This window comes from Zingiber officinale, chromosome 7B (genome assembly GCF_018446385.1).
Source record: "Zingiber officinale cultivar Zhangliang chromosome 7B, Zo_v1.1, whole genome shotgun sequence".
Lineage (NCBI taxonomy): Eukaryota > Viridiplantae > Streptophyta > Magnoliopsida > Zingiberales > Zingiberaceae > Zingiber > Zingiber officinale.
The window spans coordinates 116781846-116809489 of record NC_055999.1 but is presented as its reverse complement, the minus strand read 5'-3'; the positions used below and the strand labels follow the sequence as shown (position 1 = coordinate 116809489).

Here is a 27644-nt window from a genome sequence, read left to right as displayed (position 1 = left end):
TCAGCATATAGGGAGTTGAGCTTTCTTAGACTCCACATCTTAAATAAATTAATCCTCTTACTTTCCTTTCTTTAATAAAGACCAATTTGATTCTAACCATTAAAGAAATATAGCCATGCACATTCTTCAAAAACTAAAGATTGTTAACATGATTGCAATAAGTTTGAGAAGACAAAAGCTACATTAACACCAAAGCCATAAATATATGATAAATTGCTAAGTTTATACATATATACACTCACCGATCACGGTGGACGCTCCTCACATACAAGTCCGAACATCCGGATCACTTTTGGGCGTCCAGATCATTTTTCATTTGCACCCATTGTGGTCGCCCACGATAATTTCTAAAATTTCTCTAACATTTTTAACTCGTTCTAAGTATCTTTTTGTATGCGTATTAGAGTACTTTGTCTTTGACAATCCTATCCTTATGGGTAGGGTCTGAACCATGCAGTTTTCATTTTTAATTTTTTTTTTTTAATTTTAGGTTATAAAAAGGGTAGTTCAGTGCATAAAATTCTAGTCATACGGGGTCTCGAGGAATGATCTATTATACATAATCTTATCCTTTATTTTATAAGAGGATGTTTTCAAAATTTGAACTCGTGACCTTTAAATTTTAGGTCATAGACATTTTTCATATGATTTTTTTTTTAAAATTAAAAATTTATTTATGCTTGATATTATAAATCAATGTCTCAACACTATAAAATTTCTATTGACATAATCGGAAACTTAAAAAACATAGAGAGAGAGATTGCATGGATTCAGACACTGCAGGTAAGGGTAGGATCGAACTTACCCTTTGACAGGATATTGTTAAATATGTTGTTCATATTCTATTTGTCTATACATTTTATATAATACTGAAAAGATGAACCTTGACGAAGACATACATATTAAAGTGTGTGTGAGTTTAACATACGTTGTCGGGACCCTGCAGTAGCAAGACGTTTAGTAAATTAACCAAACACTCACGCTTTGAATGTCAGCTAAGAGGGGGTTTGTAACTATACCAAAGCTTTTATTCGATTGATTAAATCAAGAGCATATGGATTGGATTTAGATATTAAAACTAACTTATCGAAAATAATAGATCAAATTCAAGTGTAAATAGCTTTTTATATGGTCAAGATACTCATTGAAGTAGTCGATAACCTCTTCTAATAGTCAAGTCCCTTTTTGAGTTAGTCACCCTCAAACATAATTATCAAACTTAGTCGACACACTCATTCAAGTAGTGAACTTAGTTGACACTGTATTTAAAAAGCTAATACACCCTTTCAAATTAATTATACAATCGACTCTCCTTTTAAGACCATTGTTCCATTAAGGTACTTACAATTTAAGACGATTAGCAAATGAAATGACAAATCCCGAGCCTTCAAAAATACTATACAAAGCAGGTCTTCAACATCAGCCAAATGAAATGGAGAATTCATAGGTCCTACGAGAAAATATTCAATTTACGAGTAGAACTTGTTCAACCAGAAGTTGTACACGAAAGAAAACACAAAGCTCTGTTGATAGAATGCAGATTCAAAAATAAAATAACTAAACAGATGTTCGTCCTTGATACAAGAAGAAAAAGCAGGATACCAGATAAGTGTAGAACTTTGGGCCTTCCAGGTGCCTGCTCAAATCATCTGACATTTTACATCTGGCAAGAGTTTTGTTCACTGCAGTGCCAATTTAAGCAGCGTTGCCACAGTTTACAAAACTTCCAGGGTTAATAGTTATGCTTTTTGTGCAATTATCGGTTTTGTAAATGCCAACAAGCCGATCAGCAAGTTCGAACATGTTATTCCGAAGACTGTATTAAAGAGGTGAATGTCAGAATAATACAATGAAGTAAATCAGTAAAAAAAGCGATGGAACTTTTTAAATAGAATGCAGATAGCTACTGTTGAGGCATGAGATACCTAATGATAATAAATTGAGCATCTTTAGTCCGGTCTTTTACATAGTGTCCCACAATCGATACATTTTTGAAGTCTGAAAAAGAAAAGAATTGAGACACGACTCAAAATAAATAGCAAGTTCGAGTATAAGAAACTTACCAAGCGCCGCATCAATCTCGTCCATAACATAGAGTGGGGTGGGCTTGTAGTGGTGGAGAGCAAATACAAGAGCCAATGAGCTAAGTGTCTGCTTGTAAATTCAGTTAATGCAAACACGCTCATTATACAAATGTCAACAAAATTAAATTCTCCAATTTAACACAAGTAAATCTAAACTCCAAAATCAAACACAACTGCTAATAAGAAAAACAAAGTTGCATTACCTGTCAAGTAACTTAGTAAGTTTGCTTTTTCTAAGAAAAATGTTTCTGCTCAATTGACAAAACATTAAATCTAACTACCAGAAATAATGTGCTGATTAGTTAACGTCCCATCCATGCAGTAGTACTTCCAAAATGAATTGAAATCTCATACCATACGGCAGGACGGTACGCTCAAAACCTCTTGTTCTAATAAATTATTCAAACTCAATACAACTCAACACAAGGTAATGTCTTGTGTCGTTGTGTTAATGATGTCGACCAATATGGTGTGTGCCAACATTCAACTCCCCTTGGCATACTACAACACAAGATGAGATAAATTAAGATAATATTGTTAGTTCTTATTTTTGTAGTTTCTCTCCATATTAAATAATGTCAAATTATATATCATTATAGATAAAATACAAAGTTCGCTCTTAAATATATAATTGCCTCATCTTTTTCTTCTTCATCTCATTCCTCCAATTTACCACCAACATCATATATTGAAATATCAGCATCATACCAAAATAGTATTGTTCTAATTAAACTTTGCTTCCAAATGCAAGATACATAGGAATCTAGAGTCCAAAATACTTAAAATCAAACTTGTTAACAGAACAAGTTAAATCATGACCCAATCAAACTTCAAGAATATCAAAATTATACACATATCAAATTAAAATTTAGGGCTTGAAGAATATTATTTGTATTAGATACTTCCACAAAATCTATAAACTCGTGTATAAACAAAATTTTCCAAGTGAATTAGTCATAAACAGTTTAGAATATTTTTCCATAAATAATGTTCATGAGTAATTCATGAATTTTGTTCAAACACAATTGGAATTTTTGTGCCACTAGGCGACATCTAAGCCTGCTAGGCTCAAACACCATGGCGCTAGTAGGCATCTGACATTATGGGTGGCATTTGGGCATGGGCTAACATAGCCAATTTACTAAAAATATTAAACTGTCATATATCTCAATTCTTCGACTAAAAATATATGTTTTCCCAGTAACAAATCCATGCTAAGTTAGTTTGACTCATTATAAGTTTTCAGTTGAGCATTCAAGTTATTCCACATTTTTTTCAAAGGAAAAAAGAACAACTGTGAAAAACATAACCAGAAAATTTGAATCACAACTTGGTAAATAGTGTTAAAAAGGGCAAAAAAATATTTTATTTCCATATGTAATTAAGCTACACAATCGCAGATTATCAGGCATAATTCCATAACATAAATAGCATATTGAAAGATATTAAACAAACCTTCTCACCACCAGACAGATTAGCAATATTCTTCCAGCTCTTCTTTGGAGGTCTTACACTGAAAACCACACCTTCTGAAAAAGGATCCAGAGAATCAACTAATTCAAGTTCTGCATCACCTCCAAGTGTGATCATCTGTGGTTCAGACAACAATCATGCATAAGCTTTGATAAACCAAACAAAGCCAGGAGGTACTTATCAGGACAATGAGTTGTGTTAGTTATTCTTTTTTTGAATGTTTCAAACATTAATAATTAATAGGAAAAATACAATCAAGTAATCAATATTAATTCTCCACCATAATAACCCTAACAATCAATTTCATTCAACACACCTGATACATCTCCTTCAACTTTAGAGATATTATGTTGAATCCTGCCATGAACTCATCTAGCCTGATATCGTTGGATATTTGTGCATGTAAGTTGTTAGGATAGCAAATGTATTGTCACAACATTAACAAGTATAAGCTAAAACAAGTCCAGTCCATGAAGTGCTTGCCTTCTCTTTTTCAACTCATCGTAATGCTTCTTCACTTCATCACATTCTTGTTTAACAGCATTTAGTTCTTCCACCCGTTCATTGTAGACCAAAACTTTTTTATGATATCTAGGGTAACCAAAGAATGCTTTAGAATATTCTGTTCAGTAGAAAGTATGTAAAAATAATAACCAGCTAAGCTTACTCTGCAATTGAATCCAGGTTGGGATTCATGTCCTTCAGCTGAGCTTCTAGCAAGGTCACCATTTCCATTGCTCTTCTCATATCACAAGGATTTTGGAGTGCCTCATCTGATAAAATGGCTTGAATCTTTTCAGCATCCAATGCATCACTTTTCATTCTGCCCAAGCATGTACCTTGAACAGTTTTAGGAAGATAAATAGCAGCTAACCCATTTGTAAACCAAAGATAAAAGAACCATACAAATCCATCTGCTTAACAAGTTCTGATTGGTTGTCATCAAGTTTTTTTCTTAAAGCCTTGGCCTTTATCTCCCATTCCTTTTTAAGTTTTTTTGCATCTTGCAACTTAAAATCAGCATCAACCTGTGCACGAGAAATGTGATTTTAAGTGAAAAGCATGGCAACGTGAACAACCCTTCACTGCATCAAGCAAATATAACCTCTGCAGCTCGTAGCTCATCCATAGTTTTCTTTAATTTATTGTATTCATTTTTTGTTTCCTCAAGAACAACCTTGTGCTTGTCAATGAGCTGGAAAAAATATAATTCCAAAAAAGTTTGTCAACCTGTAATCCTATATAATAGGAAAAGGACCATTAAGAACATTCAGCTTCAGAAAAAGATGATAGACCTCTTGAGTCTTTTTATAGTTTTCTTGGACCACAAATGCCTTTTGTTCTATTTCTTTGAAAATAATTAACATGTTTTCCTTCTCCAGGACAAGTTTTTCTTTCTCTGTCTTTGTATCCTCAATACCCTTTTTCAACTTTTCTGTCATTTTCTGGCCTGAAGCTATGTTAACTTTGTGTCGATTAATGTCGCTGCAGGTTTTATCAATACCCTGCAAGAAAACAATAGTTACATGTAATTCTTATGAATCTTGCTATAGTACTTGTTTACTTGATGCATGTCCATACTTCTTGAATCTTTGCAACTTTTGACTTCTGATTTTTCAACAACTCGCCACCGACATTTTCTATTTTCTTCTGAAGCTCAGAAGCCTGCAATAGTACAGCGGGATAAAGATAAAAAGGTGACACAGCACAAGGATGCACCAAAACTAATCTCAAACTAGAAAAAACTGGCAAAGAAAGATATGATAAATTAAAGAATAATTCATTGCATGGGATCCAAAGCTCTTTTATAAACCAGCAATGGAACCAAGTCTTCTGGAAAAAGGCCTAACTTATCCCAAAAAAAAATATAACACACTTTAAAAAACTTAAAGCAGCTTAAGAATTAAAACTGGGTATTTGAAATTATCCCTACATTATCTACTATGTTAAAAGGTCATCTGACTGAATAAAGAAAATTACCTAGAATACTGAAATTAGTCACAATTATTCTTGTCAAACAACATTGAGGCATACAAATATGCAAGGCTCTATGGCATCTCCAAGTAACATATTAACATTGTGGGTCAGAATAATTATGCTCTTGCATCAGAGAATGATAGCTGCTGATTTCCAGAAAAAAAAAACCAAAAAAAAAAAAAAACTAACCCATAAAAGCACCAGTCAATAAAGACACTCGGTACAAGTTGATAATAACATGGTTGTTAAAATCAGTGAATAGCCTTAGCACATGTTTCATCCATAACTTAGTAATTTCCTTTAGGATAGCAATTTGCCCCACCCTAATGAAGTCTCAACCCTATTAAGGCAATCCCACCCCATCACACAAATGGAATGAGCATAGGACTAAAAAGTAAAAAGTAACCCATATATGAACAAGTATTGGATAAAGTCATGCCTCACCCACTACCCCACATAAATTTAATTTACAATACACATATAAAAAGTACATCTTGGTGCACGAAACTCCCTACAATACGGGGTCTTGGGGAAGAGTTGAATCACATTGGGTCTATTGTATGCAGTCTTATCCTACATTACAAGAGATTGTTTCCACAACTCAAACCTGTGACCACCAAGACACACGGCAACAATTTTACCATTGCACCAAGGCTCCTCTTCTTATAATATCCATATAAATATATAAATAAACATATGTACTTTATTTTATATATTATCGGTCTACTCCCAACTGACGTACATAAAAATCAAACATGGCAAATAGAGAAGAAAAAATTCATCTATAATCCACGCTGCTTCACTTTCAATATGAAGCGGGGATGGGAATTGAAGCTCAATGCTTCATTGTGTCGTCCATTGTTACTTGACACTAAGGGGGCGTTTGGTTCTTTCCTAGGAATAGGAATCGGAATGGGTATCATTGTATTGTGGAATGTGAATGGGTATGAGCATGGATATCACTCTTAAAAGCAATGTTTGGTTAGTTGTATATCTTCTATCGGAATAAATCAAAGTTTCCTTTTTTACCCTTAAAGGAAAATAAGAGAAAAAATTAGATGTGAGAGAAAGATGAATGTGAGAGAAAAATATGATGAAAGAGAATTATGAGAGAGAAAGTATTATGAGAGAGAAAGTGTGATAAGAAAGAATGAAGAGAGAGAAAGTGTGATGAGAGAAAATGAAAAAAGAGAGTGTGATTGGAGAGAGCATGATGAGAGACAATATGATGTGAGAGAAAGTATGATAGGAGAGGATGAAGAGAGAGAAAATATAGTGAGAAAAAAATGAGGAGAGAGAGTGTGATGAGAGAGATTGAGGAGAGAGAAAGTATGGTGAGAGAAAAAAGAACAGTGAATATAATGGGAGAGATTGAGGAGAGAGAAAGTATGATGAGAGAGAAAATATGTTGAGGAAAAAAGGAGGAAGTGTGATAAGAGAGATTGAGGAGAGAGAAAGTATGATGAGAGAGAAAGTGTGATGAGAAAAAAGAGAAAAGAGAGTGTGATGGGAGAGATTGAGGAGAGAGAAAGTATGATGAGAGAGAAAGTGTGTTGAGGAAAAAAGGAGGAAGTGTGATAAGAGAGATTGAGGAGAGAGAAAGTATGATGAGAGAGAAAGTGTGATGAGAAAAAAGAGAAAAGAGAGTGTGATGGGAGAGATTGAGAAGAGAGAAAGTGTGATGAGAGAGAAAGTGTGATGAGGAACAAAAGAAGGAAGAAAGTGCGATGGAAGAGATTGAGAAGAGAGAAAGTATGATGAGAGAGAAAATGTAATGAGAAAAAAAGAGGGAAGAGAGTGTGATAGGAGAGATTAAGGAGAGAGAAAGTGTGTGATAAAATGATGAGAGAGAAACTATGATGAGAGAGAAAATATAATGAGAGAGAATAAGGAGAGATAAGTGATATGAAAGAAAAAATAAATAAATATATTTTAATATTTGATATTAATGGAGAAAATTTTAGTTTTAAGTCAAGGGTATTTTTGGAATAAGGGAATATTTTGATTGATGAAAATAGGGTAATGACTCATTGAAGGAGAGGTACATGGGAATGAGTCATTACCCAATTTCAAAGATTCATTCCCTTATTTGTATTCCTATTCCTATAATCCAAACATTAACAATGGGAATCAATGATTCTCATTCCCATTCCCCACTCCTATTACCCTAAACCAAACGCCCCCTAAGACTATATAGCCTGATCAGTGTTTTAAATCGCGTAGCGTTGGTTCATAGCGTTTTTGTCTTGTCATTGCGTAGCGTAAATAGCGTAGCGTATAGCGCAAGCTTTTCATGCACGTCAATGTTTAAATTTTAAAAAATAAAATATACTTATATAAGTAAAATAAAAATAACATAACCTAAAATTAATCATAATAATTCATTACATGTCAAAATATCTCATACCAACAATTTAAAAAGTTTTATAATTAAAACAACATAACTTAAAAATAATCAGTATCATCCAACTCTATATCACTATCATCATCAATAGTGTCTATGGTTGGAAAATTTCCACTATCAAAAGTTGGAATTACTCCATAATTTTCAGCATCAAGATGATTATCTTCCACATCAACAAGACTCAACCTTGCTTGTTTGTCTTTGCTTCCACCTATTATATAAGAGATACAACATTTAAGAATCAATTATAGATGAAGTAGATATAAATAAATAATTTGCATATGCTTAGTGCTTACTTGAATTTTCAGCAACTCTTTTTTTTGAATTCGTAGGAGGAACTTCAACTATATCCTCAACATCTTCGACTCGCTTATCTGAGTCGAAAAGACTTTCAAAGGTAGCAGATGGCACACTCACAATAGGATCACTTTCAAATAATTCATCATCTTCAAGCCATTTAGTAGTTACGGGGAGAACTGGACCTTCTTTCTCAGTTATCCATTCATCATCTGAATTAATTTCATCAACTACAATGGGATCAATCTTGTCTTTCCTCCTAATACTTCTCTCCCTAAGCTTGAAGTTATATTTCACAAACATCAACGCATTCAACTTTGCATGTTCAAGCCTATTTCTCTTTTTTGTATGAATCTAATATTACAAAAAAGAAAACATATATATATAAAAATAAACAATGATATGAAAATTATAAAACAATTAAAATTCAAGTAGAGTTAGAAACTTAGAATACTCACCGATTCAAAAGTGCTCCAATTTCTTTCACATCCCGAAGCACTACAAGTGAGACCAAGCACTCGAATTGCAAATGTAGTAAGCTCGGGTGTCTTACTTCCAAAACGTTCCCACCACGAGACTAATAAGTAATAACATTAAAAAAAATTACAAGAATGTATATAATTTTAAAATATGAATGCTAGTATAATTTTACAAGAACGGTTACAAGAAGAAAATTTTACCCGGAGTTCGCAACATTCTTGTTCGTTTTGCTATTAGAGTTCCAAATTCTCCTTCAGCTTTATTATATAAGTCCAATTGGATGTCTGCTTTAAGACGATCATCAGAAGACAACATCCTATCCATGCAAGTATACAATCCATCTCTAACTTCATCACAATAAGAAAATCTTTCTTCATAACGCAATTGCGGATTCAAATAGTACCCGGCCGCGTGTAGAGGATGATGAAGTTGTGGAGTCCATCGTGAATCAATTTTTTTCCAAATGGGTTTGTATTTTCTGTCAACTCCCCCACAATTAAATTTTATTGTCTCTTTTGCCTTATCCATAAGTTCATAAATATATCCCATGGCCGATCTCTCCTCTGAATCAACTTCCCTTAACACACTTACAAGAGGAACAACACTCTTAACACAAAATGCAACATGTGGCCAAAAGTTGGGATCATTAATAACAATTCTCTTCACGACCTTCCCCTGAGTTGTTTGAGATAGTGGTGAACTAGCCCAATCTTCGGAAGCAAACATTTGTTCAAGTGGCCTTTTAACCTTATACATACTCTGAAGAGTGAGAAATGAAATAGCAAAGCGAGTAATAGCGGGACAGAGAATTTCTTTACCGTTTGTATACTTTCTCATCAAAGAAAGTATAGTCCCATGACCATAAAGGAACTTCACAACCATCTTAGCATGCTCAATTGTGTTAGAAAAAATCTTCAACTTTGCAATATCCTCCAATATTAGATCAATGCAATGCGCCGCACAAGGTGTCCACCAAATTCTATGTCTAGTCTCCATAATTTTTTTCCCCGCCTTAATGCAATTCGAAGCATTATCCGTGACAATTTGAATTACATTTTCCTCTCCCACCTCATCAACAACATCATTAAGATATTTAAAGATCAATTCCCCATTTTTAATAGAATCTGATGCATCAATAGATTTCAAAAAGAAAGTGCCGGCGGGACTATTTACTAAAAAATTGATCAAACTTCTATTCTTTCCATCCGTCCAACCATCGGACATAATAGTGCATCCATATTTTTTCCATGCCTTTTTATGCTCCTCATATATTAGATTGATGTCATCAACCTCAGCTTTAAGTATCCAAGTTCTTAACTCATGCATTGAAGGAGGCTTGAACCCTCTTCCATATTCCGCAATGCCCTCAACCATAGGCAGCCAATAAGGATCATTCACAACATTAAACGGAAGTGCGGCAGAGTAAATAAAACGACCAATTCTACACTTCACATCAACCAACAAATCTTTTTTGTATGTCGAATTTAGGGTTGTTTGTCGAGGTTCGGAACTAACAAACCCATGAAGAGTACCTTTACCTTTTGATTCACCACTACCAGAACATCCAATTGAATTTCCCCCTACACTTCCAACTTTTGATGATTGCGTACTCATACTTTGGGGACCTTCACCGATCTCTCGTAACAATTCAGTTTGTTTACTTTTAGATGCTCTAATTTTGTCAAGTGATTCTCTAACTTCTTTCTTAATATCATCCGGAACACTAACACAAGGTGCAACCCCTTTATGAGTTTGAGCTAAATGTTCCTTCAAGCGAATAATCCCTCCATTCGATATATGATGACAAAATTTGCACCGAACAGCTTTTTCCCCTTCATTTTGATAACAATACTTCCAACCAACATCTTTTTTATCTTTTTTTGATAAATTCGTAGACATTGCAAATTCTAACTAGACAATCAAAATCCTAGAAAAACAAAAGAAAAAAATCAGAATAAATAATTAATTAATTAGAAACAAATCAGCAAAAAAAAAAAAATCAATCCAGGGCATCTGGATCGATCAATGCATCGATCCAAGGAATTGGATCGATCCAGCGATCGATCCAGGGTCGAACAGAAAGGATCTAGATCGATCCAGCGACCGATCCAGATCCTTTCTGTTCAAACAGAAAGGATCTGGATCGGTCGCTGGATCAATCCAGACCCTGGATCGGTCGCTGGATCGATCCAGACCCTGGATCGGTCGCTGGATCGATCCAGATCCTTCTAGAGTCGAACAGAAAGGATCTGGATCGATCCAGCGATCGATCCAGGATTGATCCAGCGACCGATCCAGATCCTTTTTGTTCGAACAGAAAGGATCTGGATCGGTCGCTGGATCGATCCAGATCCTTTCTGTTCGACCCTGGATCGATCGCTGGATCGATCTAGATGCCCGACTTCTGGAAATCGCGAAATCGTTTTTGCTCCTTCGAGAAAAAAAACGAGAAGGAAAACCTAAACGAAGAAAACGAAAGGAAGGAGAAAAGCTTACCTCCAATCGCTGTCCCTCGCCACCACTGTCGCCGCTCGCTGCTCACCGATCGCCGCCTGTCGCCTCTGCAGTCTGCCCTACCTTCGCCTCTGCCACAGTCACGATTCGACTCACCTTTGCCCTAGCTATTGGTAAGCAATTTGTAATTTTAGCGCCCGCTATGGGGCGCTAGGGCATGATAGCGCACGCTATGTGCGCTATCGACGCTTTTGTCCCGAATAGCGTGGGCTATTCGGGACAATCGCGATTCAGCGAATGCTCTGCAGTGTTCGCTGGTCGTAGCGCGCGATAGCGCGCTATTCGCCGCTATTGAATACACTGAGCCTGATACAAGCAATACAAAAGTGGTACCAGATAACATGGCAAAGCAGTGACGCTTTGCATGTGTTACTCGTGAACCGGCCTCAACACTTGGCCAAACAATACTGTAATCTAGATGTGGGCCCACAACACGTTGCCAGCCATATTTAGGTTTAATCATCAATTAGCTAGCATATACCAACCCCATTTACTGCATTTGAGCAAAATTTATATTTCAAGAACATACTTCATCTAAAGACTATACCTCAAGAAGTCAGTTGATTTAGTTTATATTTGATTTGTTGCAAATATAAAAAATCAACAAAACATTAGAAGTTTATATTTTATTCAAATTCATTCAAAACAAATGTTAATAATGACCATACATGATACATGTATTTATGTAGGTACTAACAGAACAATATGCACCAGATGGTGACTGGTCTGCTTGCTAGACATTTCAAAACATTATCAAACGGTTAGGGTTAGATAAGTTACGACTAATGAAACAGAGCTTTCCAACCCAAGAAATTTGAGACAAAATATAAAATAAAAATCCTCAAAATTCTGAAACAATATTCAGACACTTACTCTCTCCTTAAGCGTACTAGAGCATTTAACAAGCTTCTCTATTTCACTTTGCTCAGCAGATATGATACCATCCAACTCCTTCAACCGGTTCAGTTCCTCTTTCTTTGGTTGGGATGCAGCCTTCAATGCCACAAGCTGACTTTTTATGTAATTATGTTGTTCATTCAAACTATCAATCTGTGCAAAAAAAAAAAAGTTGTCAGATTGAGACACATACCACAGGGTATTAGATGCACTAATAATATCAGATGCATAACAACCTCCTTTTGTGTCTTAGCTAGTTCCATTTCATAATGGGCTTCATCCTTTTCACAAGCTTGAAAGCGTCTAGTGCAATCAGCAATCCTGTGGCGTATGTCACTGAGTTGGTCAACCAGCTGAGCAAGGTCCTTCTCGCAACTTACAACATCTTCTCTAGAAACACTTTCCCTAATGTATCTACCCATCTTCCCGCCTCGGGGCTTGTTGCCACCACCACTCATTGTACCTGACTTCTCAAATAGTGCACCTTCCAATGTCACAACACGGCGGAAGTCTTTATCCCCTCCATATGCAATCCTAGTAGCCTAGAAGTAGAAAACAGAAAACAGTATCAAAGAAGTATTTTGTTGAGCAATACAGTCACTTAATCAGACAAACTGACAATGCCAAAAAATCATTCAAGTTAACTAGCATGAGATATTTGACATGAAATTCCAAAGTCAAAAAGTAATAGTAAAACATTATATGAAGATAACATGACAATCATGCAAGCTAGAAACAGAAACCTTATGGCAGTTTCCATATTCCTTATGAGAGTATTTGCTGAAGATGTGAGTGCAATTTTGGCATCATTGTAGAATCTAAGAAAAATGAAGACCGCAAACATGCAGAATAGCAAATTGTGAAGTGTAGACCAACAACTTGATTAAGCAAAGACTGCTAATCAGATAATTGGTCATGAAAGAAATATCCATTGAACAAAAATTAAATTACAAGACTTACATAAATGAGCAATGAACATCAGGTAAAAAGTAAAAAATACCTGATCAAGGTCTTTTGCCACAACAGTATTTCCAAGTGCAGCAAAAAACGCTAATTTAAGCTTTTCATCTTTTACAGCAACAAGATCAAAAAGGCGAGGAACTCCTTCAGGAGTTTTAACTTTATCCTTCAGCTTCCTGAGTTGATCTAATTGTCTTTCCTGCAAATAGGAAAAGTTTCCATATTTGATGCATGACAAAGTGCAACTTAATATAGTTTCATGTCTCTAAGAGTACCAGTGGATTTTTAATATTTCAAAAGTTCTTTTTTAGTTAGTTTTGCAAGTCTAAAGCAAACATCCTGCACTCATCCAGCTAACATAGAAAGAGTTATCTGACTTATCAAAATGTACAATAATCAAAATTCAAAACTGTGATTATATAAATTTTGTATTGGTTCTTTGTAGTTAGGATTAAGTAACCATTTCTATTTGATGTCGGAGCATTAAATGTGCAGATTTAATGATGCTGACTGACTTGACAATTTAGCTCAAAGGCAAATAGCCTGAATCAAGTGGTTTCAAGGGCAAGTAACTAGATTTAGTGGATACAAGGGCCAATGGCCCAAATCAAGAGGCCTCGAGTACAAGCAACCCAAATCAAGAAGAGCCAAGGGCACGTAGCACAGATCAAGAGATGATTGTGGATGTAATATTAGGGTTATTAAAGATACTATAGATACATTAGATGAAATCAAGTCTTTAGGTAAAGTTGTTACTTAGAGATCTTTTTGGATGATACATTGAGACCTAAAGGGATTTGGATAGCCCTATGTCAATGTTTTTAGGGCTCTTGGGTTGATAACAAGGTTATAGGGTTACCTAGACGAAGTAGATTGCTTTGATCGATCAAACCAAAGCCTTTGGTCAACCAAAGCTTTATGCTTGGTTGACTAAGGTTCAAAAATCAGCCTTTAACAACTAGTTTGAATGCTTTGATCGACCAAATCTTTATGCTTGGTCACCCAACGTTCAAAAATCAGCCTCCAACAACTAGTCTAGTTGCTTTGATCAACCAAGGAGCAACCTTTAGTCAACCAAGGAGCAACCTTTATTCAACCAAAGGCTTGCTAACAACATGCTTTTGATAGCATTAGAGCTTAGGTTCATAAGACTTTGTAGTTACTTTGGACAAAAGATGTTACACAAAAAAAACTATTCTACTTGGTTGATTCTCAAGTGTCCTAGAAGCTCTCTTGGTAACATTTTCTAACCTACGATTTAGATTTTTGTCTTTGGGGATAGATAAAAACTTTTACTCTCTTATATGCATTTTATATTCTCTCACTTGTTGTGGGTTAAACTTTCATGACTGTGGAAATCCCTTTGGTGTGTGTCAAAGTTAGTACCTTAGAGGTGTTATCCTTGAAATTATAAAGGCTCACACTATTATCTCTTACGAAGAGATATTAGTGAATTTTATCAAAGGGTGGCCACTAAACCTGTCATAAACGGGGGAGTGGGAGCCGAGTTTCTGAACTATGTTATATACACATATTAGCGCGCGCACGCGCACACACACTATCACAATTATATTGTCACACATGTGAACTTACTATTGACCTTAATTTGAGTTTGTGACATATCAGAATTTGGCCCTCTAACCAAACATTTTGATTTAAAATGTTATACAACTACTATTTTTGTCGATCTATGACAAAGTCCCAATGAACTCGTGTATCTATTTTAATTATCAGTAACCTTTTAGAAATAAAATGAAAATCTCCTAGAATGCAATGAGTCCCAAATCATTGGAATATTTTTTTATTAGATGTAGTAAAGAAAAAAAGCAGTTGCATTCATCATGCTGCATTCTGATTTATACTAATATGAATATCATAGTCAGTATTCTAATTTATATCAAAATGAACATCAAAGTGAACCTGTAGAAGAATTTAATCACAGCATATGCAAGGAACTAATTACCAAAATCATGAAAGTGGCAATGCCAAGATTTTTCCTGCGAAGCAACTCAACGCACGCTTGTGCTACTGCAGTAGTCTCGACCACTATATAATCTAGTCCAGGACATGCAGTGGATATGGCAATGTCATATTTTGCTGTCATAACAAGTATAATAAGTAAATTTTAGCCAGAAAAAATCAAATATGAGAAATTATCTGGTACAGAAATTTTAGTATTCAAATCAAGGATACCATGGTAAATCATTGATTAGAAAAACATGGTAATAGTTGCAAATAAAATCTAAATGAGCATATTCATATATGTGATTGCTAATTTCAGATTTTGATCTGAAGAGAAGTCTGATCTATTGGTGATCAGACCAAAGTCCTCAAATTCAAAACTAACACGATAAGCTACAAAATCAATCAATTTCGAATCCACTAGTATCCAAATGCAGAACTTGGCGCATCCCAACAATGAACTTGTATTTTTACCTGATTTGTCAAGTCTTTTGAGACTAGCATTCAATCAACACAAACAATTCCATACTCGGGACAGAATCAAATTTTTTAAAAAAAAAAATCTGTTTTGGCATACTCTGCTAAATAATCTACCAATCCTGCATTGTTGTTGAAGGGGCCTTGGTGCAATGATAAAGTTGTCGTGTGACCTGATGGTCACGAGTTATAGTCGTGAAAACCGTCTCTTGCAATGTAAGGTAAGGCTGCAATAGAGCTTTATGCACCGGACTGCTCTTTTGTTGCCCCACCCCACCTATGATCAGATTCAGCAACTGGGCATAATCCATAATTGAGTTAGCATCAAGGATCCCTTACAATGATATAACATTACTATATTTGACTGCTCTTGTCCTCTTTATCCCTTCCACCTTTGAACCGCAAAGCCCTTTTCTAATATGATTTTGCTGGATCAGAGTGGAAAAACCTCTCTAATATCCCTATTTCACTACTCTATAGTTGATGTTATTCCTTCCCTTTCAAGAACAAAATTGGAGAGACATATTGGGTGATACAAATTGTGCAAGAATCATATATTTCAACACAAATCCAAGCCTACAGCTAATCAAATCAAATGGCATATCAATGTTTCCCACATGCTGGATAATCACTTAAGCCATCAACAGATTTTTGCACTTCTCACATCACCCAAAACTTTTTGAATATTGATCCCAAACTACCCATTCTAGTGACAAATGAGCACCACGTGGACAGTTTGAATTCAAGTGATTTGTGTTAACACCAATGAGCAAAAAAACAAGAATACCACTAGGTATGTGATGGTACAAGGCCCAAAGGCTTAATTCCATCAATTGGAACTATTCACGACAAATAAACAAACAAAAAGGAAAATTTGAAACTAATCAGAGACTATAAAATCTTAACCTTCCATTTCCTCCCTGCGCCTATCTTATAATCTTTCCTATACTACTAAATTTTTTATAGTTTCTCTGAAGAACTCTCACATCTCTTGTTTTTTCTCACAAGTCTCAATGGCAAAAAAATGTTATAGATCCTGAACTTGACAAAATATGATTAAGCATCCTTAATCAAATAGATGTAGAGTAATTTTGTGGAGCTACTACTGAGCTTTTCAGCAATTCCAAGGATGCAACACAACTAGGGAATGGTCATTCTAGTCAACCAAAGGATCCGAAGGTAGAGTTAGCTCAGAAAATGGAACAATTATATTTTTATGTTAGTGAGATAATAATATACAGGTATAAATAGAACTCTAACATAACCAAAATCCTACAATACTAATGCAGGACTAAACCCATTACACTAATAACCGTATTAATACTAATGTTAGTAATGCTCACTCAATCCCAAGTCGAAGCACAGATAGTACTATCTATTAATGTCCGGCTTGTTATATGAACTAGATAAATTATCATATAATAATTATAAATTAAATATGATAATAATGAAAGGAAAAATGGATTGGTAAGTGTTAAAAGTATTTTGATCAAATTGAGGTGTTAAATACTTAATCAACTAGTTTATATATTGCTTGAAAGAGAAAAGATTCTCTCACAAAGAATTTCTACTTGAAAGAGAATGAGATTCTCTCACAATGGACTGGTTGAGAAATGCGACAGTTGATCAATTGTGTCCGAGAGGAGAAATCATCAAGTCCTTCTTGGGCATAATTTAATCCATGATGAGTTGCAGTGACATCCATCTAATTTTTGGGATATACACTTGAGATTGGGGCATTTGTTCTCCATAAAGTTCCAAGATAGTGTGGGTTATATAAAGGTAAGATGTGGCTCTTTCCTTCCATAGGATTTGGAATTTGTGAAGCTTATATGACATTAATAAGCTTTAACAAATCCAATAGGTGTCTATTCATGGGATAGCATAGGGAGACCAATGGGTATTATACTATTACTTTTATGACTCACAAGAAAAACGGTGTTCGCTGCTTGTGACATCATGTTTTTTAAGAAAGAATACATAAATGTTAGAATAAGTAGGAGAAAAGTAGAGCTCAAAGAGGTTTAAACAGTACCACTTATAGACATTCCTTAACCTTTCTTAAAAATCAGATAAATCAAAAGACCTTATGATAGCTCCACACTACTTAAGATATAGGAGCCACATAATCTTGTAGGATTCATTAAAAGTCTAAGAGATATGAATCTCAAATCTCCCCCCATGATAATGTGCTATTGATAGGGGTCAATGAGACAACAACCTACGAGAGAGTTATATCAAATGTTGAGTCTGAGAAATAACTTGAGGCCATGATGCCTAAAATGGACTCCATATAGGCCAACTAAGTTTACACCTTCGTTAATCCACCTGAAGGATGAAAACCATTGGGTGCAAGTGGATCTTCAAGAGAAAGATCAACATGGAGGGCAAACGTCAAAGGTTAGGCTCATTGCAACAAAATATCATCAATGTTTTCACCAATAACTATGATAAAGTCCATCAAAACTTACTTGTCATCACTACACCATAACTATGAGAAACGACATGGATGTAAAGATTATATTCCTTAATAAAAATTCAATTACGAACACATATATGTCTCAACCTCATAACTTTGTTGATATAAAGCATGCAAATAAAATTTGTAAGCTCAAGAGTTCATTTATATACTAAAGGAGACAATTCGGAATTGAAATCTTCAATTTAATGAATTAATCAAAACAAAAAATTAACCTTTTGTGAACATGGAGGTTAATGGAGCATATTCGTCAAAAATCAGTCTATATGTTGATATATATTAGTTAACCAGAATGACAACTCCATGTTGTAGTCGATGGAAGAATAGATTTCGATGAAGTTCTGTATAAAGGATTTGAGAGAGACAAGCTATATACTAACATCCCAGACAAATTGGCAAGTCAATGTTTGAAAAGGCAATGTAGGAAATTTCTTGTTCATTCACACAATTTCTAAGATGACTTCAAGTATGCAATAATATATGCGTGGTAGATGAAAATAATAACAATAATAACTAATAGAAAAATGTATACAAGTGTGCATAAAAATATTTTATACTTGAGGTCATACCATCAATTGAACCTAAATCACCCAAACGACCATAAATTCCTTCTATTTCTTTTGTCTCTTTCGCTTGCAATATGGCTTTCAGGACCGAACCATGACTCTTTTCTGATTCCAAAGTAGATTTCATTTCTGTCAGTTTCTGCCTTGCTGCTTGCTCAAGACAAATAAGGGATTCTTGTTCCTTAATGCATTCCTGAGAAGCAATGAAGTATAAGCAATCAAATCTTTCAACTATGAAGCAACCACAGAACAGGATGTAGAGATATTAAACAAATGCAATACCTGTTCCAACTTTCGTGCTTCCGATTTTTCAAGCTTTTTTTGAGCTAGCTTATTTTTAACTTCAGCAATTAATTCATTTTTAATTTTGATATTCTCCACTATTTCATCAATCTGATGTTTGGCATCCTCAAATGCTTTCCGACCAGCATCATGCTGAAGAAGATAGAACTTGAATCAGCTCAATTTTTTTTTTTTCATTTCTGGCATTAGTATTTCCTCAAGGGATAGTCAACTACCTTTTCTCTCAAAAGTTTGCTTTCAGCACTTGCAACATCTAAGGATCCTCTGTGCTCAATTAGTTGGTTTTCCCATGGTTCCAGTTCTGCACGGACCTCCATGAGCTCAGACCGGTACATCTCAGTTTCACCTGCAAATTAACAAGCCAAATTTAGGAATTAGCCAACAAACAATACATGCAAACAAGAGCAAAAGGTCTAAAAGAGTAAATCTGAGTTGCTAAAAAGAAATCACCTCTGGAGGTTTCTTTAATTTTTTCTAAGGTCATTTCCTCTTCCTGTAGCTGATGTTGCAGTTTAGGCACTTCTTCTTCAAGTTTGGGTATTAGGTCTGTCAATCTTTCATGCTGGCTTGCCAGTTCATCAATTTTTGCCGAATCCTGTTATTCAAATAATGTTCAAATAATTGCATTAATCTGGAGAAGAATACAGTAAACCCTTACCTTCCCTAGCTTGTCTTCCAGTTTTTTTATTTTTTGTTTCTTGTGCTTTAAATCTTCCTGGTGCTTTACATCCTGCCGCTCAAACTCTTTAAATTGTTCTTTGCATGACCTCATGTCAGTATCAAGTTCCTGGAATTTAAAAAACCAACAATCAAATGAGAATTTAGAAACATGATAGAATCAGACGTAAAGAAACAATCCACGAATATGCACAAAACTAACAAGCTTGAATTACCTAGATGATCATGAACCTCAATACTGTGTGAATTACATAGATGAACTCTAAAACTATCTCCAAAGTTTCAATATTTAAATGAACTTTTCTTGTTTTGTCCTTCGATTAATTTCTTTAATGGCAAATAATGGACCTGTTATGCATTTGCTCAACTGCGATCCACATCAACATAACTAAGCAACTAAAAAAAATCTATCCAAAATTAAGCCGTTTTGTCCATCAATACCATTTTTGTAAAAGAAGAATAGAATTCAGGGGTTTATCGGGACATATGCGCCACTATTCTGGTAGCCAGTCCATTACCTCATATGCGCAAAAAGGTACCTGACTTATTTGAGATCCTAATGAACCAAAAAACAGCTTCCACTAATAGGAAAATAAGAAATTAAAATAGAAGGACAGACGGTGACTTGCAGCTGTGGATGGAATGCAGATCATCTTGGGGCATTATAAACCTAACTGTACTTGATACACATACAGCTGAGCATTGCAGAAGACTCCAGAATTTCACCTACTGAAAATCACTCAAAGGCAATCAAGGAAGCCCTTCAAATGCACTCCTTGTCATTCAATTAATAACAGATGTGACACATTTAAGTAATCACATATATAATAAACACAGTAAATTTTTGAAAACACAGCACGAAATAACAAATAAAATTAAGAGTTTGAACTGCCAATAAAATAGTAATAATAAAACAAATTTTATCTACCAAAGCTTTTTTAGCACTCAAACATAACTGCTGATATAATTAAAACTCAATCGCTTCAGTAAAAAATATTTTATAGAATTCAATAATATTACCAACATAAATTGAAACACTAATCCAATTTCTTAGCAATGGTAATTAATTCCTGGCAAGATAAAATATTCTAGAAAATGTAGATGTATGAATAAAAACAAATTTATCTGCAAAAAAATAGGCATCTGATTGATCATCCATTAGTTAAAAAAAAATGGCAGCCCGGTGCACGAAGCTCCCGCCATGCAGGGTACGGGGAAGGATCCATTGTATGCAGCCTTACCCAGTTTTTTGCAAGAGGCTATTTCCAGTGATCATCCATTAGTTGCATCCTAAATATGTACATGCATGCATTTATTTGTCAGCATTCCCTATGACCTACCTTCATACTTGTAGGATGCTGGTAACAAATAATTTTAAAAATTAATACTCATTGTCTCACAATGAACATTGATCTTTAACAATAGCATATGATAATAACTCGCACCCACTATAAGGAAACAAGAATCTTGCCTAAAGAAATTGTCTATAAATTTGTAGCTTCAGCTAGGTATTGTTACCTCTTGTCTTTTTAAGTATTTATCATACACAGACTCTAACTCCTTCAACATCCTCAAATTCTGTTGGATTTTTTCCCTGAATTAAAAACAAAAATATAATGAATCATAAATTTCTGAATTTGTACAGCTACCAGTTACAGTGACTACTATTATGACCTTTCAGCTGCATGGTTTTCTTCCAAATTTGACAATTTCTCCTGCAACTCAGAAACATGGGAAGAAGCATCATCAAACGCAAGTTTAGTTGCTTTCTCTTGCCATTTTAGAAGTGACAATTCCTTCAACATAAATGCTTCTGCTTCATTTTTAACATCCTACAGAATGATGTAACAATTGTTGAGGTTGTTACAATTAACCAGTATTTACAAACAAGTATACAGTCAGATATCTACCTCCAAAGTGTCTCTTTCCTTTTCAGCTAGTTTTACCATTTGAATTGCTGCAGACCGTTTTTCATTGAGGGCCTCAAGCCTAAAGAAAACCACATCAGTATCTGCTAATGAAGAAAGAGTAGGGCATATCAAACAACTAAACCTTGAATTGATCTATATGTACAATGTTTGTTTGATTGAGTAAAAGAGCATCTATGAGACTAATGCTTAAGACAAGTAAAAGAGTATATAAGCATGTAATAGATAGTTGATGAATAAGAGCCAAATATTTTGTCACCTCAACAATTTTGAATGTGAAGATTTTAAGGATATTATAATCATTAGAAAAATCAAGTATTAAAAGGTGGTTCAAAACAGTAGGAGATTGGCCCAATGTCTGTCACCCCACGTAGGCAATAGGTGAATGCCTAGGCAAGGTTATGCAATTAGAGGGGACCAAGGCAAGGGCCTAAGTGGTCAGCATAAAATATTATTAGAATGGCATCATGCACTCAAATTTACAATCATAAACCAATAAAAGGGTTTTAAATGCATTATAAAAAAATACAGCAAAAAATAGGAGTTGCATGAGAGAATAAGATAGAAAAGGATAGAGGTACCTTGTTGTGAGGAGGAGAATCTTGTAGAGAAAAGTAGTAAAAAGAGGAGAAAATAATCATAAATTTACAAAAAGAAAATTCTAGAGTTGGGAATAAATATGAGGAAAAAGGAACCAGAAAACAGAGAGAATAAATCTAGAGAAGACACAAAAGAAACTCTAGCTAAAAATGGCTAATAATAGTTGGAAAATAATTGATGTTGAATGAAGTAGGTCTCCAAGCATTTTGCCGAAGCAATATGCTTGATTAAATTGGGAAGATCTAAAGTTAATATTTATTAACAAATGAACCTAAAAAATTTTTTTAAAAAAATGTTTTTTACCCTAATATGCATGGAGGAAGCAAACCACCAAGAAAGACTGCCTATGCTAACTTTTGAAATTTTCACTTATCAAAGGTTGTCTATAACCTCTCGCCAAAACAGGCGGCTGCCTAAGGCACTATAAAAATATGATAAAAACAATTATGCTAAGCTTTTTATGACAATGTGAACAAGTCAAAACTGATCATAATTCAATACAACAACAACCAAGTCATATCCCCCTATACTAACTTTTTGAAATGCTCGCTTATCAAGGGTTGCCTGCCACCTAGGCGACATAGCCTCTAGCTAAAATAGGCGGCCACCTAAGGCACTTTATAAAACTATGATAAAACTAATTATGCTAAGCTTTTTATGACAATGTGAACAAGTCAAAACTAGTCATATTTCAATAGAACAACAACAACCAAGCTTTATCCCACTAGGCTGATTAATTATGAAAACTAATCATAATTCAATATGATTATCAAAATTCACTAAATTGATTCACAAAGCATATCTCAAATTCACAAACTTGGCTGAAAGAATAATTTGACTAGTTGGCATGTAAATATAACTTCAAAAATTCTAAGCTCATTGAGTTTGCTAAGGATAGAGAATAGAATAGCAATCATTGTAGAACTAGATATATTGATGAAATATGATACTTGAACTCTTCATTTATCCCTCTATACCAAACGGCGCATATGGACCAAATATGAAATATTTGAAAGCCACTTGGTATTTCTATTGTTCATGTGTAAAATAAAAAACAGTTGTGCGAAATACTTTGATCCACAATAATGTTGGACACCCATACCCTAGTCTCAGATCTAAAATCATAATTCACATCAATTTGAAATGTTTTGACCATGACTTCTTTTCTTGTGACAAAAGAAACCTTTTCTACAAGGGATTATTGTGGAACCAACAATTTCTTGATCTCTAGATTTGAATTCAAGGTTGAACTTTCTCAATTTTTTCCTGTTTACAATTCAAAAAACTATTTACCCTAAACAAACAAAAATGAATAATGGTGGCAACTATTATGTTTACTTAAAGTATATAGTTAAAAACACATGTTTGAGAGATAAAATAAATATATAATAACTAGACATAAGAAGAATACTAGTATTAAAATGATACACTTCGGCTATTTATCATTTTTTGGAAAATAAGATTTCGCTACGTTGATTTATTTAGTCTATGTATTACATATCCTAAATCACAATCATGAAATAGCTTTCGAATTTGAAGGAATATGTGCAGCAGTCATTTATTTGATGCCATCTAGATTAAAGTGGAACAATCTTATAAAGTATAAGGGTCAAATTGAATCAAAATAAGATGGGAGTCATTTAAAAATGTCAAAAATACGAAATTAACATCAAACTTAACATTAAGAGATTTTTCTCTACTATCTATGTTATTAAATTGGAGGATAAACCAGCAAAGGAGGGCAAAACAGCATCTCAAGGGGGAAAAAGCATTATAAGCATTCGCATCTCATCTTTATCTCTGGTCTACATAAGTACTAAGTTGATTAGGAATTAGTAAAAACAACAGTGTTAACTCACTGCTTGTAGGTTTCTTCAATCTTCTCCACGTACTGATTTGTTCCAATAATATCCTCAAGATATTCAAGGAATCCTTCATCATGAGGCCCTTGAGCCTTTGGTTTCATAAGTGAGATCTGTTCGACTTCACCCTGGTAGGCCAAGTACCAAAAGATAGTGAATTATAAAAGAAGAAAAGGAAAAAACAAGAATCATCTTGGTTATAACCTAAATTTGGAGTATTTTGCATAAAGGCAGAAACCAAAATGGATAATTACGATTGAAAAATCATTCTTCCATCTGATGGAATGCAATTGTATACCTGTAGGATTAGAAATCGGTTATTATCCAAGTCCACTCCTTTTCCCTTCAGCTTTTTGGTGACCTCAGTGAAATTACTTCCACGGTCATTAATGTAATATTTTGAAGCATTATCCCTAAACGCAACTCTTGTAATGATGAAATCACTTCCAGCTACAGCCTCAAAGGTTCCATCATCCTGGTATAAATGTGCATCCATCCATTCCAGTGACACTTTCAAAGATAAACTACCAATCAACTAAGAATATTAAAAGCGTACCAGGTCAATAATTTCTTGAAAGTGAACCGAAACTCCAGCACTTTCCAGATTCTGGTGGTTGCTGGAGATATGTATCAGCTCCGACACTTTATTTAGGCGCATCTTCAACCCCAGAAAATCAGTTCAACAAGTTATAGAATTACCAGCATCGTATTCATCCAATTGAACTACAAACCAAAACACCAACATACTCGAAAGAAAACAATGCGCGTCAATTAAAACCGTAAAAAACACCTGTTTCGCCCGCTTCCCAAACACAAAAAGCATCGCATCTATGACGTTACTTTTTCCGCTCCCATTTGGACCGACAACTGCCGAAAAACTCTGAAACAGTAAAAATTTGATAAATTAGTGACAGAGAATGAACAACCAGCAAGGCGAACTGCTATTTTCCAAGTGATGCCGAAACCCTTCTAATGCAGTCACCTTCAACATAAACGCTTCTTAAATCCTAACGATCCTAGGGTTTGCATAGTTTGTAGAGCGAAAAAAAACAATAGTAGGAACGACAAAAAAAAAAAACCCTACAACAGAGAATGAGAGGGAAAAGAAAGGAAGGGAAGGCTCGACCTTGTGGAAAGGGCCGATCCGCTGCTCGCCGGCGTAGGATTTGAAGTTGCGCAGCACCATTTCCGTGATGACGAGACGCGCCCTCCTCGTCGAGGGAGGAGTGTGAGTGCCTCCGGCGCCTGTCTCAGACTCCATGGAAGTGACTCGCGCACGGGAACGCAGGTCGCTGGTCAGATTTTTGGGAGTGAGGAAGGAGACGACGAGATTCGATTAAGGCGCGCGATAGCTCGATTAGTTCGAAAGCTTCCGCCTAACTTTGGGCGGAAAAGGGAAGCACATGTCGGTCCTTCTAAAAGACCAAATTACCCATCCGTTTTTGGGATTATTTCATTACGAACCATTTTGGATTATTTTCTTGGAATTTTATTTTATCCCGCACTTTAGTTTACAGCTCTTCTATGTTAATTTGATAATTTCCACATAAATTCTATAAAAATGAACAAAAAATCAAAAGAGCATCATTCCTAATTAATATGATCAAAAAATATTCCTCTTTTTTCGAAATATAGCAAAATAGCATTTTGCTCATAATTTAATATCTAAAATATCATATATATTTTTTAATCTAATCATGCATATTAGCTCCCTGATTAGCTCACTAGATAAATCTAAAAATAATTCGTGACGTGGTAGTCGCCCTGCAAACTCATTAGTTCGAGCACGGTGGTGTAATATTACCCTGCATGAGAATTAAACCCTAGGATGAGTCTAGTAATTAGCACATGAAGTATTGTCATAATGAAGTATGGGGTTCGAATCTCGACAAATCGAAGTAAATGTCTCCTTTATGTGCTAATCATTATTCCAAAGGTTAGTAGCCGTCCATGATTTACCTCCTCCATGTTGATATTGAGATGGGTTGACGGGGACACTGGAGACGAACGTATTCGCCTTTTGCCACAATGGGACATGCAATCTTACCTCTTACCCTTGTACTCTATCTAAGGGCTAAAATATCATCATTATCCAAGTATTCAACTCTTTAAATCGGCTAATCCCGATGGTGATAAGTTTAGGCCCATCGAAATTTTCCACTTGCTACTAAGATAAATCTAAAAAAGGCATGTGAGTCTTGGCAAATGGTCCAACATCATGAGTGATTCGAACACCAAAAGCATTAATATGCCATGTGAGAGTTTAAAATCCTCATTGTATGGGAGCTCATTCCACCTTTTATCATCGCGCAGCATGCCACATAGCTCTAAAATATCATCATTTTTTAATCCGAGTATTCAGTTCTTACAATCTGACTAATTTAGAGGTAACTAGGGCGACCTAGTGGAAGTTTTTCAACAACCGTCAAGATAAATCAGAAAACACATGTATCCAACTCTTATAATCCAACTAATCGTGGAGGTGACAAAGTCGACCCCACTGACTATCGAGATAAATCGAGAAGTACATATGGGGTCTTAACAAACGGCTGAACATCACAAATTTAGGATAGATTGTCCCACCCCGCTGACTATCGAAATAAATTGAGAAGTATATGGGGTCTTAACAAATGGCTCAACATCACAAATTTAAATGACTTTCATTCATTTTAAATTTTATTTGGTTTAATTCGATTATCTTATAAAATAATCTTGAAAATATAAAACTTAGATCATCTTAGTTTAGTTTACGGCTCCTAAAAGTTAATCTAAGATAGTACAAATTTAATCAAAATTACTCCATAGTAGTTTAGTTTTGATCAACGTTGCTCATGCCCTTGGAATTATAGTTAAAGTTGTTTTAATCACCTTAGAATAGTTTTGGCTTAACTTTAATTAAATCTGCTAAAAAATGTTGTAATTTTAATCAAATTTACATTAGATGGAGCACAGAAGATTATTTTGAATATCGAATAATTAGTAGGATATTATTTTAATATTTTTTTTTAAAGAAATCACATTTTTTGTTAAGGACATAAATAATTAGATACGCAAATTTTACTTTATGTAAAATTGACATAACTCAATTGTTATAAATAGATGTTTAAAATTAAAGGTAAATAAGTTTAGATTATAAATGAATTCGTATGATTCATCCATACAATAAGTGAATTAGGTTGAGTCATAAATTAATATATATATCTAGTGTGTGAATTTGACATAGTGTTCACCTTCCCATGTGCTATTCATGTGGTATTTTTAGGTGCTTGGATCACTTTCTGACACTCGGCATGGGCTGACCCTTTCTGTTGGACATGGAAGGTAAGTACTATATAATTCTCTCTTGTATGTACATGCACTATATTAAAATTATTTGTTATCATATCAAGATGGACAGTTGGTTAGTAATGGGATGTTATATGCAACTTGGGGACGAATTATAAGAGAAGTTAAGGGTGTATTTGGTATGTATATTTTTCATTTTCATTTTATGAAAAATGTGCATTTTCTAAAAATGACGTTTGATTTACGTTTTCCGTGCATGTTTTCTAAAAAAAATAGATAACATTTTCTAAAAAAACAAAGAATAACATAAAGTCATTTTTTATTTTTTAGAAAACACATATTTTTTAGAAAATGAAAATGAAAAATGCGCATACCAAACACATCCTAAGTGTTATTATTTTTATTTTTGAGATATTTT

At 34.6% G+C, this 27644-nt stretch overlaps 2 protein-coding genes across 3 annotated transcripts; both read right to left on the bottom strand.

Annotated features, from left to right (window-relative positions):
• Positions 1-1291: 1291 nt before the first annotated feature.
• On the bottom strand, positions 1292-25326 carry LOC122007099 (structural maintenance of chromosomes protein 4-like). Of its 2 annotated transcripts, XR_006118844.1 has the most exons (29): positions 25068-25326; positions 24732-24821; positions 24498-24599; positions 24240-24416; positions 23939-24069; positions 21462-21540; positions 21226-21383; positions 21070-21145; positions 19532-19660; positions 19324-19468; positions 19089-19219; positions 18853-19005; positions 18574-18763; positions 15050-15183; positions 13127-13285; positions 12363-12668; positions 12103-12279; positions 5139-5222; positions 4853-5062; positions 4663-4752; positions 4464-4585; positions 4225-4380; positions 4041-4148; positions 3874-3934; positions 3540-3674; positions 2064-2151; positions 1926-1998; positions 1603-1816; positions 1292-1450 (listed from the first exon to the last, which is right to left on the bottom strand). XR_006118844.1 is itself a non-coding variant. In XM_042562869.1 (28 exons), the coding sequence occupies exons 1-28, from the start codon at positions 25200-25202 to the stop codon at positions 1696-1698; spliced, it is 3720 nt and encodes a 1239-aa protein (XP_042418803.1). In that variant the 5' UTR covers positions 25203-25326; the 3' UTR covers positions 1459-1695. The 2 variants fall into 2 exon arrangements, 1 of the variants encoding a protein (XP_042418803.1); XM_042562869.1 differs by lacking the exon at positions 1292-1450 and having other exon boundaries at positions 1459-1816.
• LOC122007100 lies at positions 8545-9271 on the bottom strand. The gene is made up of 2 exons (XM_042562870.1): positions 8916-9271; positions 8545-8812 (listed from the first exon to the last, which is right to left on the bottom strand). The coding sequence occupies exons 1-2, from the start codon at positions 9262-9264 to the stop codon at positions 8673-8675; spliced, it is 489 nt and encodes a 162-aa protein (XP_042418804.1). The 5' UTR covers positions 9265-9271; the 3' UTR covers positions 8545-8672.
• Positions 25327-27644: the final 2318 nt, after the last annotated feature.